The following is a 15,165-nucleotide window of genomic DNA, read 5'->3' as shown; positions in this document are numbered from 1 at the left end:
GGATGAATGACAAATTGTTGGTGCTGCGTCAGGTCTGTGCAAGTACGTGAGAAAAATGAGTGGCCCAGCCAGTTGTAAAATGAACCTTTAAAGTTTTTAATACTTTTTTTGAAAAAATTTACTGTACCAGTATTCAATTAACTGTTTTTTGCTATAGAAGGATAAGTTTCCATGAGTGATCTTTAAAAAGCAGAAACAAGCAGAAAAACATTACTAAAAGCCCCAAAGTCTTGGTTCTATCTTAGAAGACATGTAGGGAGACGTGATGCAACGATAAATGAATAATTGTTGGTTAATGAGGAGTCAAAACCATGAGATCTGTAGAAAATAAAATTACTTTTAAAAAAAGATAGTATAACATGTTATATCTAAATAAGGCATTGAAAGTCCTTAACCTTTTACAAATGAGAAAACAATCTAAGAGACGCTAAATGACTTATCTCAAATTTTATGGCCAGTTGGGGACAGATTCAAATTTAGATAGTACCCAGGCCTGCTAGTTCTTAGCCCAGAGCTGTGTCCACTCGACCTCCCACCTTTTAATTCAGTGAGGACCCAATTATTGCTAACAGTTTGTTGTTGACCTTCCATGGACTTGATAGTCAAATCAAGTTTTCCATTACAATAAGCATGATTTACTCGTATTTTGCAACATGGCCTTGTTATTTGGAGCAGGCTGTCACTTCATCATCCTGGAAATTGGTTTCGGTAAGACCAAACAGTTTACCTCTCTGAGGACCAGATTGTTCTCTGTGATTATCTGTCAGAACAAGGGGTTCTAATTAGTTTTCTCTTCGAGGTGCTTTTCTTTCATTTCCAGGCAGCCAGTCCCTGGGCCAAAGGGATTTCTCTGCAGAGCCATTGCAGTCAGGGACCAAGGTTAATATGTGGGCCCTGGGAGGTGGCCGGTCAGGTCAGCTTTCTCAGCCTGGGAGCACCCCCCCCCCCCCCGCCGCCCCATTCCCCGCCTCCCATCCTAACATTGTGTCTTGATGGATATTCTCTTATTTGTGTGTGTTTTTGTAAATGGTGTTGTTTTGAACATGTTTTTTAAATTTGCATTGTTATAGATTCCTTTCTTTTTCATACATTTTTGCTTTAGTCCATCCTAGCTGTGCTCCTTCATGTTTATTTATCTGTTCCCCTGGTAATGAACTCTTCAATTCCTTCCGGCTCCTTTCTTCCCACGGTGTTACTTGATATAAACAACCTCGTACATGACCCCTCATGGATCTATATGAGGATTTTTCTGGGATATATAAACTCCAAAACAGGTTTGCGAGGTTATAAGGTATATGTATATTTGCTAGTGTAAATAATGCAACTTGACACAAACAACCTTATACCTGTCCCTTATGGGTCTCTTTCAGAATTTTTCTTGGGTACGTAGACCTAGGAACAAGATTGTATACTATATTCAATTTTACCCACACTGCCTGCTTGTTCGTAGAATTGCTGCCCAGTCTTCATTCCCTCCAGCAATGAGGGAGGGAATCCCTCACTGCATCCCAGCCCCAATTTGCTATTGTCTAGATTTCTATGCACGTAAAGTGATTTCTCATTGCTGTTTCCATTGTTATTTCTTAAATTTGTGAATTTGAGCGTCTCTTCATACACTTGCTTTTGCATTTCCTCTGATTTGAATCACCTGGTCATACCTTTGTCCTTTCTCCTATGGAGGTCTTATGTTTTTCCTGTTGGTTTCAGGAGTACTTTATACAGTCCAGATAGCACTCCCTCTTTGGTTTTAGACATTAACAAGTATTTTTTCCCATTCTGCTCTGTCAGCTTGGATCATGGTCTCCTTCACTGAGCAGAAATCTTTACTCTTAGTGTAAAAAAATTCATCTTTTTGTAATTCATTTAAAAAGTCACTTCCCACCACAGGTCATAAAGATACTCCTACATTATTTTCCATTAACTTTATAGTTTTGCCTTTGATGTTTGGGCCTTTATCCACATGGAATCTGTCACTGTTTATGATGTGATGTAAAAGTCCAGTTTCATTTTTCTGTATGTAATTATCTAGTTTCCCCCAGTTTGGAGAAAGACTCTCCTTTCCCCATTATGAAATTTTAATTGTCATTACAAGAATTGTCATCTTCATTCTATAATAATGTCATCCCACCAAGCACATGAATGACTCTCCATTTATTCAGATCTTATTTTATGTCTTTTAATAAAGTCTTAAAATTTCCCCATTAGAGGTCTTATGTGATCTTTGCTAATTTAATTTCTAGATCCTTTATAGTTTTCATTGCTTATTTTATTTTTTATTTGATTATTACTAGGATGTAGAAATGCTGCTTTGTTGATTTTTAAGTTGATCTTGTATCTGGCAATTTTGCTCAACTCTCTCATTTGTTCTATTGGATTGTCTATTGCTCCTGGCCTTTTTCTGTATATTAGATCATATAGTCTGAAAATAGTGATAGTTTTATCTCTTCCCTTCAAATGCTTATTCCTAATTTCTTTTTCTTTCTTTATAGCATTGGTCAGGACCTCCACTACTGTATTCAACAGTAGTGGAGATAGTGGACATCTTTGTCTTTTCCCATTCTTGAAGGGAACACATTTTAAAGTCCTCGCTTAAATCAGGTGCTTATTGAAGGCTTTTATAATCTGTACCGAGTTAAAATAGTTCACCATATTTCTAATTTTTAAAGAAATCTTTTAAAAAAATCATAAATGGGTGTCAAATTTTATCAAATGCTTTTTTTGCATCTATTAAGATAATAATGAATTTTCTCTTTAGACTATTGACATGTTGAGTTGATAGATTTTATGATGTTGAAATTATTATAATCTTGGGATAAATTCTACTTGATCACAATATATTATTTTGAATAGATTTTTTCTCAATTAGTTAATATCATACATAATTAATATCATTAACTATGTTAATATCATAACATAATATCAAAAATCATAACTGAAATAAGCCTATGATTTTTCTTTTCTTGTGTTTCCTTGTTGTGTTTGGAATAAAAAGTATAGTAGCCTAATAAAATGAGCTACATAGCTTTTGTTCTATTTCTGTTTTCTGGAACAACTTATATAAGACAGGAAATTAAATGTTCCAAGAACGTTTGATAGAGCTCCTCTGTAAGACCATCTGGGCATAGGGCTCTTTAGCAGGGGAGGGCTTTGATTGTTATTTCAACGACTTAATACTTTGGTCTGTTCAAGTTTTCTATTTTTTCCTGCACCAATGTTGGCATTTTATGTATTCCCAGTAGTGTATCACTTCATCTAGATCTTAAAAATGTATTAGTATACTTGTGAGTGTTTATAGAGTATTGCTCAGCAAATTTTCACTCCTCCTACCCTGTGAGAAGATTTAATTCTCTGTCTTATTGGTCTGGGGCTTGGCCACATGTCTTGCTTTGGTCAATGGAACATTAGTGGACTTGACCTGAGCAGGGGCCTTAAATGTCCTCGAGCAGGGGTTAGCCTTTTACTCCTAAAAAGTGGCTGCACCAGAAGAGGACAGTCTCTTAACTCAGCTTTTTTTCTGGCCCAGCAAACCTAAAGCACATGACACTTCAGTGACAGTGACAGTGGCTCACTGCAGCAGTGAGTTGGGGAGGGTGGCATATTACCAGACTCTCCAAAGGAATGTGTATGGTTTTTCAAAGTGCTACCCTATACCCAACTGAGTCACTGTTATAAAGAACGCATATGTGCTTACATCTCCAGTGATATCACAAAATAACTGAACTTAAAAGGGAGTGTTACAGTTAAAAACCTTTCTGTTATTCTAGACCCCTGACCACAGCTTTATCTGACTCTCTAGTGGCTGTTTACATGTGTGCCATGCCTCTCCTTTCTACCATGGCCTTCAGTCTCTGAGCTGTGCTTTTGAACCCGTATAGTTCCTCTTCTCAGGTCACCATTAAGGTGGCCACGTATCATACGAGGCAGGGTACAAAGGGGAGGTTGACCAGATGGGACACTGGGCCTGTGGACACTCCTTCACTCGGAGAACCCACACCCAGCCAAGACAGACCAAGGAGTGCTGCCTGCACAGAGATTTGTTGGAAGGGATGACTTTTTTCCTAGAACAAATAAACAGTCACAAACACATAGCTAGTGGAGATGGTGAGTCGGACACTTGACTTGGAGGAAGTTTTTGTTTTAAGAATACGATCAGGTACTGAAAACGTGTACATTGAGTTTCATTTTGTGCTCAGCAAGGAGCTAAAGGTTGGAGAAGGAGGGCACAGAAGTAGAAGGCATGGTCTCTACCCATAATGATCTTGGGGGACAGCAATATCGTATAAGAAACATAGAAAAGTTGTGTGTGACTCTTTCAGACCTGACTCTAAATGCAGTAGGAATTGGAAAGGAGACTTCGGTTTGAGGCCAGAGCAGCTCTTAATAGGTGTGAGGGAGGAAGAGATAGTTGGAGAAGGAGGAGGGAACACTGCTGCTTTTGTTCGTGTGATGACCACAAAGACAGGGGGGTGGAGGGTGGGAGGGTAAGTAGGGAGATCGGGGGTGTGGGGGGTGGGGGGGCGTTCATTTCTTTAAGTGGATCCTTGGCTTTATCGTGATAGATGAGTTTGTCAGAGAGTGCTGTTCCCTTTGAAACAGGTGAGTTTTACCTTCACTGTGAATGAGATTAAAGGACTGCGTGAAAGATTTAGGATCTGCACAGGAAGAACATTTTGTCAGTATAAAAGGAGTTCAGGGCCGGCCCCGTGGCTTAACGGTTAAATGCACTCGCTCCGCTACTGGCGGCCCAGGTTTGGATCCCGGGCGCGCACCAACGCACCGCTTCTCTGGCCATGCTGAGGCCGTGTCCCACATACAGCAACTAGAAGGATGTGCAACTGTGACACACAACTATCTACTGGGGCGTTGGGGGGAAAAAAAAAAGGAGGAGGATTGGCAATAGATGTTAGCTCAGAGCCGGCCTTCCTCAGCAAAAAGAGGAGGATTAGCATGGATGTTAGCTCAGGGCTGATCTTCCTCACAAAAAAAAAAAAAAAAAGGGAGTTCAATCCCTGTTTAGGGTTTTTAAAACTAGGATGGACTTTCTTATGTGCTGTATCTTAACCAGGGGTGGCACTGCCTCACCCCAGGGTGTGTGGACATTTGTGCTCAGGCAGGGGTAGGGGACAGTATTAGCACTAAGTAGGTACAGGCCAAGGATGTGTGATATTGTGATTTATAAGAAATATATATATTTGGTCATTCAGATGACCAAAATAGATTTCTCAGATATTTTTGGTCTTCTTCCACAGTTCCTGGCTCATAGCTCCCCAAACCCTTGGAATTTCCTGGGCAATAAGAGCAGAGGGAGCATCTTTGGTTATAATATTTGGTCTCTTGTTCTCAGTTACTAAAAATGCTTCAGAGCCGTAGAGGCGAAACGGGTGTTTTGTTAGGTGACTTTTGGACTCTGTCCAAAGCAGGGCTGGTGGCCAGGAGCACCAGCCGGGTGAGCAGAGGATGGGAACTTTCAGTCCCAGCCCCTGATATCCGGGGAGGGGCGGGGGTCTTCGGGCTGAATCAGTTGCCGATGGCCAGTCAGTCAGTCAATCATAACTATGTAATGAAGCCTCCATAAAAAAACAAAAGGACACTTCATCACTCCTTTTTTGAGGAGTTTCTACATTGGGGAACCAGAATGCTTCCACGTGCCACCATGCCAGGCCCCAGGCCCCACAAGGACAGAAACTCCTTTGTTCAGGACCTCACCCTGTCTGTCTCTTCATCCAGCTGTTGATTCATATCCTGTAATATCCTTTGTAATAAATCAGTAATCTGAGCAAGTGGGTTTTCTTGAGTTCTGTGAACCATTCTAGCAAATTAATTGAACCTGAGAAGGGGGTCAAGGCAACCTCTGATTTATAGCCAGTCCGTCAGAAGTACAGATGACAGCCTGGACTTGCAATTGCATCTGGAGTTGGAGGGGTTCATTGGAACCTCCAGTTTGTAGCCGGTCAGTCAGAAGCACAGGTAACAGCCTGGCGTTGCGACTGGCATCTGAAGTGAAGGGCAGTCTTGGGGAACAGAGCCCTTCACCTGTGGAATCTGCTTCTATCTCTGGGTAGAGAGTGTCAGAATTGAGTTGAATTCTCTGCCACCCTGCTGGTGCCTGAGAACTGCTTGTTGGTGTGGGGAAGCCTCCACACACACGTTGGAATTGGGTCCAGGAACCCTTTGCAGGTGCTAAAGACCCTGCCATGCACTGGGGACAGCCCTGCACAGTGGATTGTCCTGCCTGAAATGCCGGTGGTGCACTTGTTGAACAACGCTGGCCTTCCCAAACTTTAGTCATCTGGGCTCTGCTTGTACAATTTTTGCCATATCTTTGTGCCACTAATTTAATGCTTTTATTTAAATTTACTTTTTATTTTAAAATTTACTTTTTTTGTTTACTTTTTGTCATTTTATATCTGCTTTTTATTTACTTATCTTAATCCTTGCAATCATGGGTCTGAAATTCTATTTATACTTTTCTAATTCTGTTAAAAGAGATCCCTGACTATTCTAATACAGACTGCTCACCTGTGTCCCACCTGCCATCATCTTGCACACCACTAGTGGTGTGGATCAACCTTTGAGAAACAGTGGCCAGATGTTCACAGTGGATTAATTTGTAGCCTGACCTGATTTTGTGTAGTATGTCCTTGGGAACTGACACCAGAGCCTGAGGACTCTCATTTTTAAGTAACGTCGTATTCAGCAGAATTCACGAGCTGGAAGGGCCTCGTGAGGATACTTTTCCAGATAGAGGTCAGACGGCACAAACAGCTGTTATTGTCTCTCTGTGTGTGTAAAGGTCTTCTTGGAAGAGCTGGATTTGCTCTTGGCTGGGTGGCACTTATGTGCCAGTTATCTTTGCTCCAGTCTGTGCCCCTAGACTGCTGCTCATCTCCCAGTTATGTGGCAGTATTCGCGAGGGATATGTGACCCTGAAATGTGGAGGAATGACAGCAGATACTATCCTCACTTCCAAATAATTGGCTCAAAGAATATGTTGCATTAATAGTTGGCCGGGAGTCAGAATGATGGCAGAGTGCAGCAGAATCACAGATGCTCCTCCCCAACACCCAATGCACTGAACCAAAAAGCAGTTAAAAACAAAAACATTGCCCAGCAGCAAACAAACAAACTGATCACAACTTTCTGCCATGCTCTTTGAAAAGTGGGCGACTAGGAGGGAAACACCCCACTCTGACCCCTCAGAAGCAATACTGGGACAGGTAGGGAAGGGGACAAAATCCTGAGGATTCCTCCTTTCCATCAGTATGGAAAGAAGCTGGTTGAGGAGGTGAGCGGATAGGCTTGGTAAATGTCAGGAAACACCTTCAGGAGAGGCAGGAAGGCAACCCAGAGCAGGCCATCTCCCAGTCTATACTGAGTTACGGGAAAGAAACCGTAGGGGTGAATGCACCCTGGCTCGGCAGAGCGGGATCTGGTATAAGACTTTTAATTGGCTTCCAAAAGAGAGGGCAGCACGTAGGACCCCCAGCAAGGGCAGGCCCAGTGAGTCCTACCTCTCTCCTCCATGGCAGAACACTGCATAGAAAGCAGCAGCCAACCTCAAATTAGAGCTCAGAGGGAGGAAGACAACTGGTCCCCTACAAAGTGAGCGGAGTGTCAAGGAGACATCAACTTACTGTAAGAGAGCAAACAGAAGTTTTGGATAGAGATACTCTGTTAAGTATGAGCAGGATGAAGACAAGTGTCCTGACAGCTAGGCGAAAATGCTGCAGCAGAGGAATGAAAGAAAGGAACACGCTTGCAAAAAATAAACATACAACCAACCTGGTCTGAGAGCAAACCCAATCCGTGAAAACCGCACAAGTACTTCATGCTAGAGAAGAGTTCGGTATCAATTCAATTCAGTAGAAATAAAAACTCAAGGTAGTTATGATAAAACAACAATGAGATTCTTTTTAATTTTTATTTTTAATTGTAGTAAAATATACAACATAAAACTTGCTATCTTTTCCATTTTTAAGTGTACAGTTCAGTAGTGTTAAGTACATTCACATTGTTGTGCAACGAACTTCCAGAACTCTTTTTGTCTTGCAAAACTGAAACTCTGTACCTGTTAAAGAACTACTTCCCATTCCCCCCTCCCACAGTCCCTGGCAACCATCATTCTTGTTTTTGTCTCAATGAGTTTGACTATTGTAGGTACCTCATATGAGTGGAATCATAGAGTATTTGTCCTTTTGTGACTGGCTTATTTCACTTAGCGTAGTGTCCTTAAGGTTCATCCACGTTGTAGCATGGGCCAGAATTTTTTTCCTTTTTAAGGCTGAATAGTATTCTAATATATAATATACCACATTTTGTTTATTCATTCATCCCTTGATAGACACTTGGGTTGCTTCTCCACTTTGGCTATTGTGAACAATGCTGCTATGAACATGGATGTACAAATGTCTCTTCAAGTCACTGCTTTCAATTCTTTTGGGTATGTAACCCAGAAGTAGAATTGCTGGATCATACGGTAATTCTATTTTTAATTTTTTGAGGAACCTCCGTACTGTTTTCCATAGCAGCTGCACCATTTTACATTCCCACCAACAGTGCATGGGGGCTTCAGTTCCTCCACATCCTCACCAACACTTGTTATTCTCTGTGTTTTTGATAGTGGCCATCCTAACGGGTATGAAGTAGAATGGGATTTTTAAAAGATGGATTAAAGAGCCAAGAAAAGAGATTGAGAACAAAAACACGATACAAGATTTGAACCAGAAAAAAACAAAACAGAATATACATAACTGAAAATCAAATGAATGGCATCAGGAAAAGCTATGAGATAATCGGAGGAAGAGAATTAAACCAATAAGGGAGAAAATGATAGCCGTGGAGGATAGGCAAAGCCATCTAGTATATGGAGCAGAAAAAGAATGCAAAGGTATAACACAGGAATATTTTTCTAAAAGGAAGGAAGGACTAAATCTTTGGTCAGAAGGTCATGCTACATACCTGGAATAGCAGACAGAGAATGACCAAGATATATCCTGGTCTAAAGCTTCAATACTGTAAACTCTGGACAGAAAAATCAAGTTATACAAACTGAAGGGTGATCAAGTTGTTATCAGAATTCTCCATCCCAACATTCTCCACCAGAAAATATGAGCAAGATCTATAAACTTGTAAGAGGAATAAAATTATTTAAATAACATACAATTATATTCATAATTTAAAGTATGATATTAAAATAATATAATATGAAATTGTTTTTATAAATATTAAGTTATTATTCAACAGTGAAGGCAGTAAGCAGACAGTCTTGATCTGAAAGAGCTCAAGGAATATAGTAACTATGAGGGCCAGCCCTCTGGCCTAGTGGTTAAGTTTGGCGCACTCCACTTCGGCGGCCCAGGTTCAGTTCACGGGTGCCAACCTACACCACTCGTTGGTGACCATGCTGTGGCAGGCAACTCACATACAAAATAGAGGAAGATTGCCACAGATGTTAGCTCAGGGACAATCTTCCTCACACACACACACACACACATACACACATACACGCAACACACAAATATATATATATATATATATTTATAGGAACCATGAGCATTTTTTGAAAAAACCCTATCATGAAATTGACCCAAATGACTACAGTCAAAATAACAGATTCAAAAGTAGAAAAACCACCGTTAAAAAACAGTAACAATAAAACAGCACTGGTGAACATTCAAATAGTTATAACGTAGTTTTAAGACTAAACAACTGGATGAAAGGGGCATTATTGTTACAGAAGCATATAAATGTTATGTACCCAACAAATAAAAATGATATAAGCAACGAAAATCGAGAAGTGTGAAGAAAGAGGGAGGAAATATAAAGTGTTAATTATAGAGCACTGGTGTGAAAACATGTAGTTTACCTCTTAAATTTTCATAAATTTTTTTCTTAGCGTTAAATCTTTTGCGTCTATATGTGTTTGGTGTTTTTTAAAGTATTTAAGTGCAGATCAGAAAGCCATTTAGTTTCATTTCTACTCCTTTTTCTTCTGTTATATTCAAGCAAAATTAAATAATTCTTATTAGAAAAAAACTGTTACCCTTCTAACAGTATACGTGCATAAAAAGAGATCCAGAATGATGTTCACCAACTGTAAATTCAATGGTGGGATACTGAATGATTTGTTTTCTTCTTTGTACTATTTTGTGTTGTTTGAATTTTTTTAATGGGTCCATATTTTTATAAAAGCCATAAAATCATTACTGTTAATATAAAATATTGGTCAGAAGTATCATCATTATTCTAATTGCTTCTTAGTCATTTAAAAACAATTGCAGTCTTAGGGCTGGCCCAGTGTCGTAGCAGTTAAGTTTGCACGTTCCACTTCGGTGGCCCGGGGTTCGCCAGTTCAGATCCTGGGTACAGACCTACTCACTGCTCATCAAGCCATCTGAGGCGGTGTCCCACATAGAAGAACTAGAAGGACCTACAACTAGGATATACAACTATGTACTGGGGCTTTGGGGAGAAAAAAGAAAAAGAGGAAGATTGGCAACAGATGTTAGCTCAGGGCCAATCTTCCTCAAAAAAAAAAAAAACAACCTGCTGTCTTGACAAACACCAGAAAGAGTCCTTGACAATATTTTTGCAACTCATGCCTAAGGTATTGGCAACTGCCTAGAGGCCAAAGGCACATGCAGTGGCAAACATCAGCTATTTCAATAAGATGGCTTTTGCCTTCTTATTAAATTCATAAATCAAAAGAGTGGGCTGCTGAGTGTGAAGTGGGATTGAACTGAAATCCTGTGATGCTGGTGACAGAAAGTGTAGTACAATGTGCTATCGTACAGATGTCTGAACCAGGATATGAAAACCTTATTCTAGACCTGGCCTAACCAATAACCAGCACCGTAATTTTGGGTGTTTGGAGTCCTTCTCAATCTCTACACTTTGCTACAGTGAACTTTTTTCATTTCCTTGAAGGGGCTGTGTTGTCCTGCCTCAGGACCTTTGCACATGCAGTTCCTTCTACGCAGGGCACACTTTCCTTTCCTTTCCTTTCACTGGGCTCCTTCTTCTCATGTTCAGAGCTTACTCTTTCTTCTGGAAGGCCTTCTATGTGACCAGTGGCACTTCACATTCGATATGCTTGGCACGTCTATAGTCACTCACTCAATGTCAGACTTCCTCAGCAGACTGGCCTTCAGAAGACTGGAATCCAGTTTAGGAAGTGCAAGGTCAGGTTCTCTCATCACCCCTCCTCAGCACATGCTTTGTCTTCCTCCTGTGTGCTCTGCCAGGAACCGTAACTCTCCTCCTGTGGCCTGTACTGGGAGATGAACTTGGGCTTTCCTCTCTTCCTGCTGCCTCATGGCCTCTACATTTTATTTTTTCTCAGCGGGCCTCTTGGCTCGTGCTTCTGTGAGAAACTGCAACTTTTCTTGGTAATGTTCAAGTTTATCAGGAGGGAGTAGCTGTTCTGTTTGGCCTGTTTCCCTCCAGCACTAGCCATTCCTGCAGGAGAGAGTGTCACCCTGCTCCCACAGGCCAGTGCCAGAGGGACATGGGGCCCATGCAGGCGTTCTTAAATTCCCCCAGAACCAGCTTGGCCTCTCTGGTAAAAGAGATAGGAGTGAAAAAAGCATGTTACAAAGCAGTATGTACAATGTAATCCTAAATGTATGTTTTATATGTAAAAGACTGGAAGGAAATTGATCAAATTATTATCAATGGGTTTCTCTGATGGGATTTCTAGTTATTTTTATTTTCTTCTTTTCAAATTTTCTGTAATAAACATTTTCATAGATGCTAAGTGATATTTCTTAAGCCCCTATGTATGGCTTTGTACTGAGCAACCCCTAAGGAGACTAGGAAAAGTTGGCCCCTGCCATTTGGAAGCGTTGTGTCATTCTCCCCACATTTCTCATTTCTGTCCCCGACCGATATGTTCGCATGCTCTTTTCACCCTCGTGTCTTTCTCCTCCCCAGACGACCAGATGACTGGAATCCCCCTGCACATCCTCGACAGCTCCCCATCGGACCGGCAGATTAACCGGCTGGCCCAGAGGCTGGGCCCCGAGTGGGAGCCCGTGGTGCTGTCTCTGGGACTGTCGCAGACGGACATCTACCGCTGTAAGGCCAACCACCCCCACAACGTGCAGTCCCAGATGGTGGAGGCCTTCGTCCGCTGGAGGCAGCGCTACGGGAAGCAGGCCACCTTGTGGAGCTTGCAGAGGGCTCTCCAAGCCGTGGAGGTGGACCCCTCAGTGCTCCAGCACATGCTGGAATGATGGTGCCTCCATCAGCCCACTGGGGAGAGCATCCCCAGGTCACATGTGCCGAATCCTGCCTTTCACCCAGGGAGGGTAGTTTTTCTTGGGTGTGGGGGTGGGGGGGTGGGGGGATGGTCTTTTCTTTTTAATGATCTTTTGATGAAAGGAGAAAATAGGATTTCCACTTGATGTTGCTTGAAAGGCTAGATTACTCATCTCCCACATTGGCTTGACAATTCATTGTTTTTAATTGCTCAACGATTGCATTATTTTAATTGTGCAGGTTTTAATTGCGTGGTTGCCTTTTAATAGACTGGTAAATCATAGTGGCTCAAAAAAGAATACCGTGTTATCACATGACATGCAGGTGTCCTATAAAGAAAACATCCACTTTTACATTTCCTGGGAATTGAACTTGGACTTTGCTATTAATAATGATGATGATAATAAAAAGTGAATTACTATATATGATGTGGTCCTTTCGTGAGAAAGTATTGTTCATTCTTTTCTCATTTTTGGATTGCATAGATAAGATTAATTTTACAACGGTCATTTCTTTTTTTATTTTTTTGAAGATTTTATTTATTTATTTCTTCCCCCCAAAGCCCCAGCAGATTGTTGTATGTCATAGTTGCACATCCCTCCAGTCGCTGCATGTGGGACGCGGCCTCAGCGTTGTCCGGAGAAGCGGTGCGTCAGTGCACACTCAGGATCCAAACCCCGGGCCGCCAGCAGCGGAGGGCGCGCACTTAACCGCTAAGCCACGGGGCCGGCCCTACAGCGGTCATTTCTTTGGAACAGAAGTGATAGTAACAGTGAAATGATTACTTTCTCCAGTTAAGATAAATAGCTCAGGCAGGGTGTCTGCATTAAATTTAAGATACTAAAGCTCCCTACAAAGACTAGTTCAAGTACCAGCATGCATACCTGAGCCCTTTGTCTTTAAAAGATTGCTTAAGAAAATCCTGTGCATTTATTTAAAGGATTTAGTTGAAGACAAAAGAGGGCGTGGCCTTTCCGTTGGAGCCTTAATGATTGAAGTGTGTGCTCCTAAGGAGTATGATTTAGGCTTCTGTCTTTGTATTAAGAACACATGGTATTTGTCAAATGCTTTACTGTTTTCAAGGCTTTCCATATATGTGATCTCATTTGGACCTCACAAAAATCCTATGAAGTAGTTGGGGGAGAGAGGTGAGCCTCCTTCTGTAGAGAGATTAAGTGATTTGCTTGGAGCGAATGAGCTAGAATGTGTGTCTCTGGAGCACTGCTCCTGTGTGTTCCTTTCCAACTGCTCCGCGCTGCTTCTCCTCCCCTCTCTCATGTGCTCTCGGAAGAAGCTCGAGTCCTGCTCTCCTCCTGTGAGCCCCATCGCCTCGGGCGAGTTACTTCACTTCTCTAAGCCTCAGTTTCCTCATTTGTAGAATGAGGAAATGATTGTCCCCACCTCCAAGATTTTTGTGATGACTAAAGGGATAATGTCTGCCAAGGGCCTGTCTAGCGGCTGGCCCGTGGTCAGCTCTTGGGAAACGGTAGCTGTTAATATGCTCCTGTGGCTGAACGTGGATGCAGTTCACAGACAAAGCTGAGGCACCATAGGAGGAAGTGCTGTTGCCATGGTACTCGCTAAGCTTTAAGATGGAATGTGACTTTATTAGCTCTACAATCAGTCCAATCTAGAGCGGGACAGGTGAACATTCCCAATCTGTGATCTGTCCTGAATAATTGGAAAATCTATTTCCTAATCCTCACCTAACTCAGGATTTTTCAAAGGGAACAAATTATACTTTTTACCTCTCTCCATTCCGAGGACAAGTATATAGAGTGGTAGAGTTGAACACGAAGTGGGTGCTCGAAAAGATGACAGGGGTGTGTTGATAGCATCCTTTCAGACGTCTAGTAACCATATTTCCTTTCCTAAAATAGATCAGTTATTTTATTGTTCAACAAACAGTTCAGAAGGATGGTCTGCTGGCCTCATCAGCTCTAATTTTCCATTTTGTAGCCCAGCCATTAATTCATTATCTTGTAAAATTCTCATACTTTTGGCCCCATCACTGTGCCCAGGGATAGACTGTACTTCCACAGCATCTTCAATAAACTGCCTGTCATTTTGAGCCTTGGACTTGTTACATTGCTATTCGTCCCCCTGGGTTTTCCGACAGAGAGTTGCTTTGGTTTTTGTTCTCATTTATGGATGAGTGAGTATAGCTTGGCTCGGCTGCATCTGACTAGATGGCATTAGAAGTGGGTCTGATGATTAGCTGGGTCATCTTCCCGCCATTTGTAAGGAAGCTGTCTTACACAGACACTCCTGTGCTCTGTCAGCAGTGAAGGACAGTTCGTGACAAACTTGCCCACGATGGGCTGCGGGGGCTGTTAGAGAGCTCTGACTTGTTGTCCCTAATGAGCAGAATGTCTCCATCAGCAAATGGCAGCTGCACCTGCTCGGGCCGCTTACGTTCTTGCAGAAGATTGGGAGGACAGAAGAACAGAGCATCGAAATCACTGCCTCGTTTCTACCTCTGGCTGCAAAGAGTGATGCTACGTGGCATCTGCCTACCTCCCAGGAGAATCTGCTGGGTGATGTGTCTGCAAGGAGTCCGTGTGTTTGTGCATGGGAGGAGATTCTACAGTTCCAGAGATTGCCTACCCCCAATGAAATTCTGAATGAGTGCAGTGAGGTGGCAGAGCATTTGACTAAAAAAAAAAAAGAAAAGCCTTGCTCCACTTCAGTTTGGGTGTGTGTGTGTGCACACATGTGCTCATGCACATGCATGAATATGCACCCTAACTTTTGTGTGTGTGTGTGTGTGAGGAAGATTAGCCCTGAGCTAACATTTGTCGCCAAACTTCCTCTTTTTGCTGAGGAAGACTGGCCCTGGGCTAACATCCATGCGCATCTTCCTCCACTTTATGTGGGACCCTGCCACAGCATGGCTTGACAAGCAGT

At 42.1% G+C, this 15,165-nt stretch overlaps 1 protein-coding gene across 1 annotated transcript in view; it reads left to right on the top strand.

Moving 5' to 3' along the window:
* CRADD (CARD and death domain containing adaptor protein) overlaps positions 1 to 12,317 on the top strand; it is a 169,673-nt gene extending 157,356 nt beyond the window's left edge. The window contains exon 3 of the mRNA XM_014779921.2: positions 11,932 to 12,317. Coding sequence (XP_014635407.2) covers positions 11,932 to 12,233 — 302 coding nt within the window. The 3' untranslated portion in view covers positions 12,234 to 12,317. The remainder of the gene's footprint in view (positions 1 to 11,931) is intronic.
* The last annotated feature ends 2,848 nt before the right edge of the window (positions 12,318 to 15,165 follow it).

The sequence above is a fragment of the Ceratotherium simum genome, chromosome 25, assembly GCF_057802395.1.
Source record: "Ceratotherium simum simum isolate JZ-2026a chromosome 25, ASM5780239v1, whole genome shotgun sequence".
NCBI lineage: Eukaryota > Metazoa > Chordata > Mammalia > Perissodactyla > Rhinocerotidae > Ceratotherium > Ceratotherium simum.
This window is presented reverse-complemented; position numbering and strand designations above follow the sequence as displayed.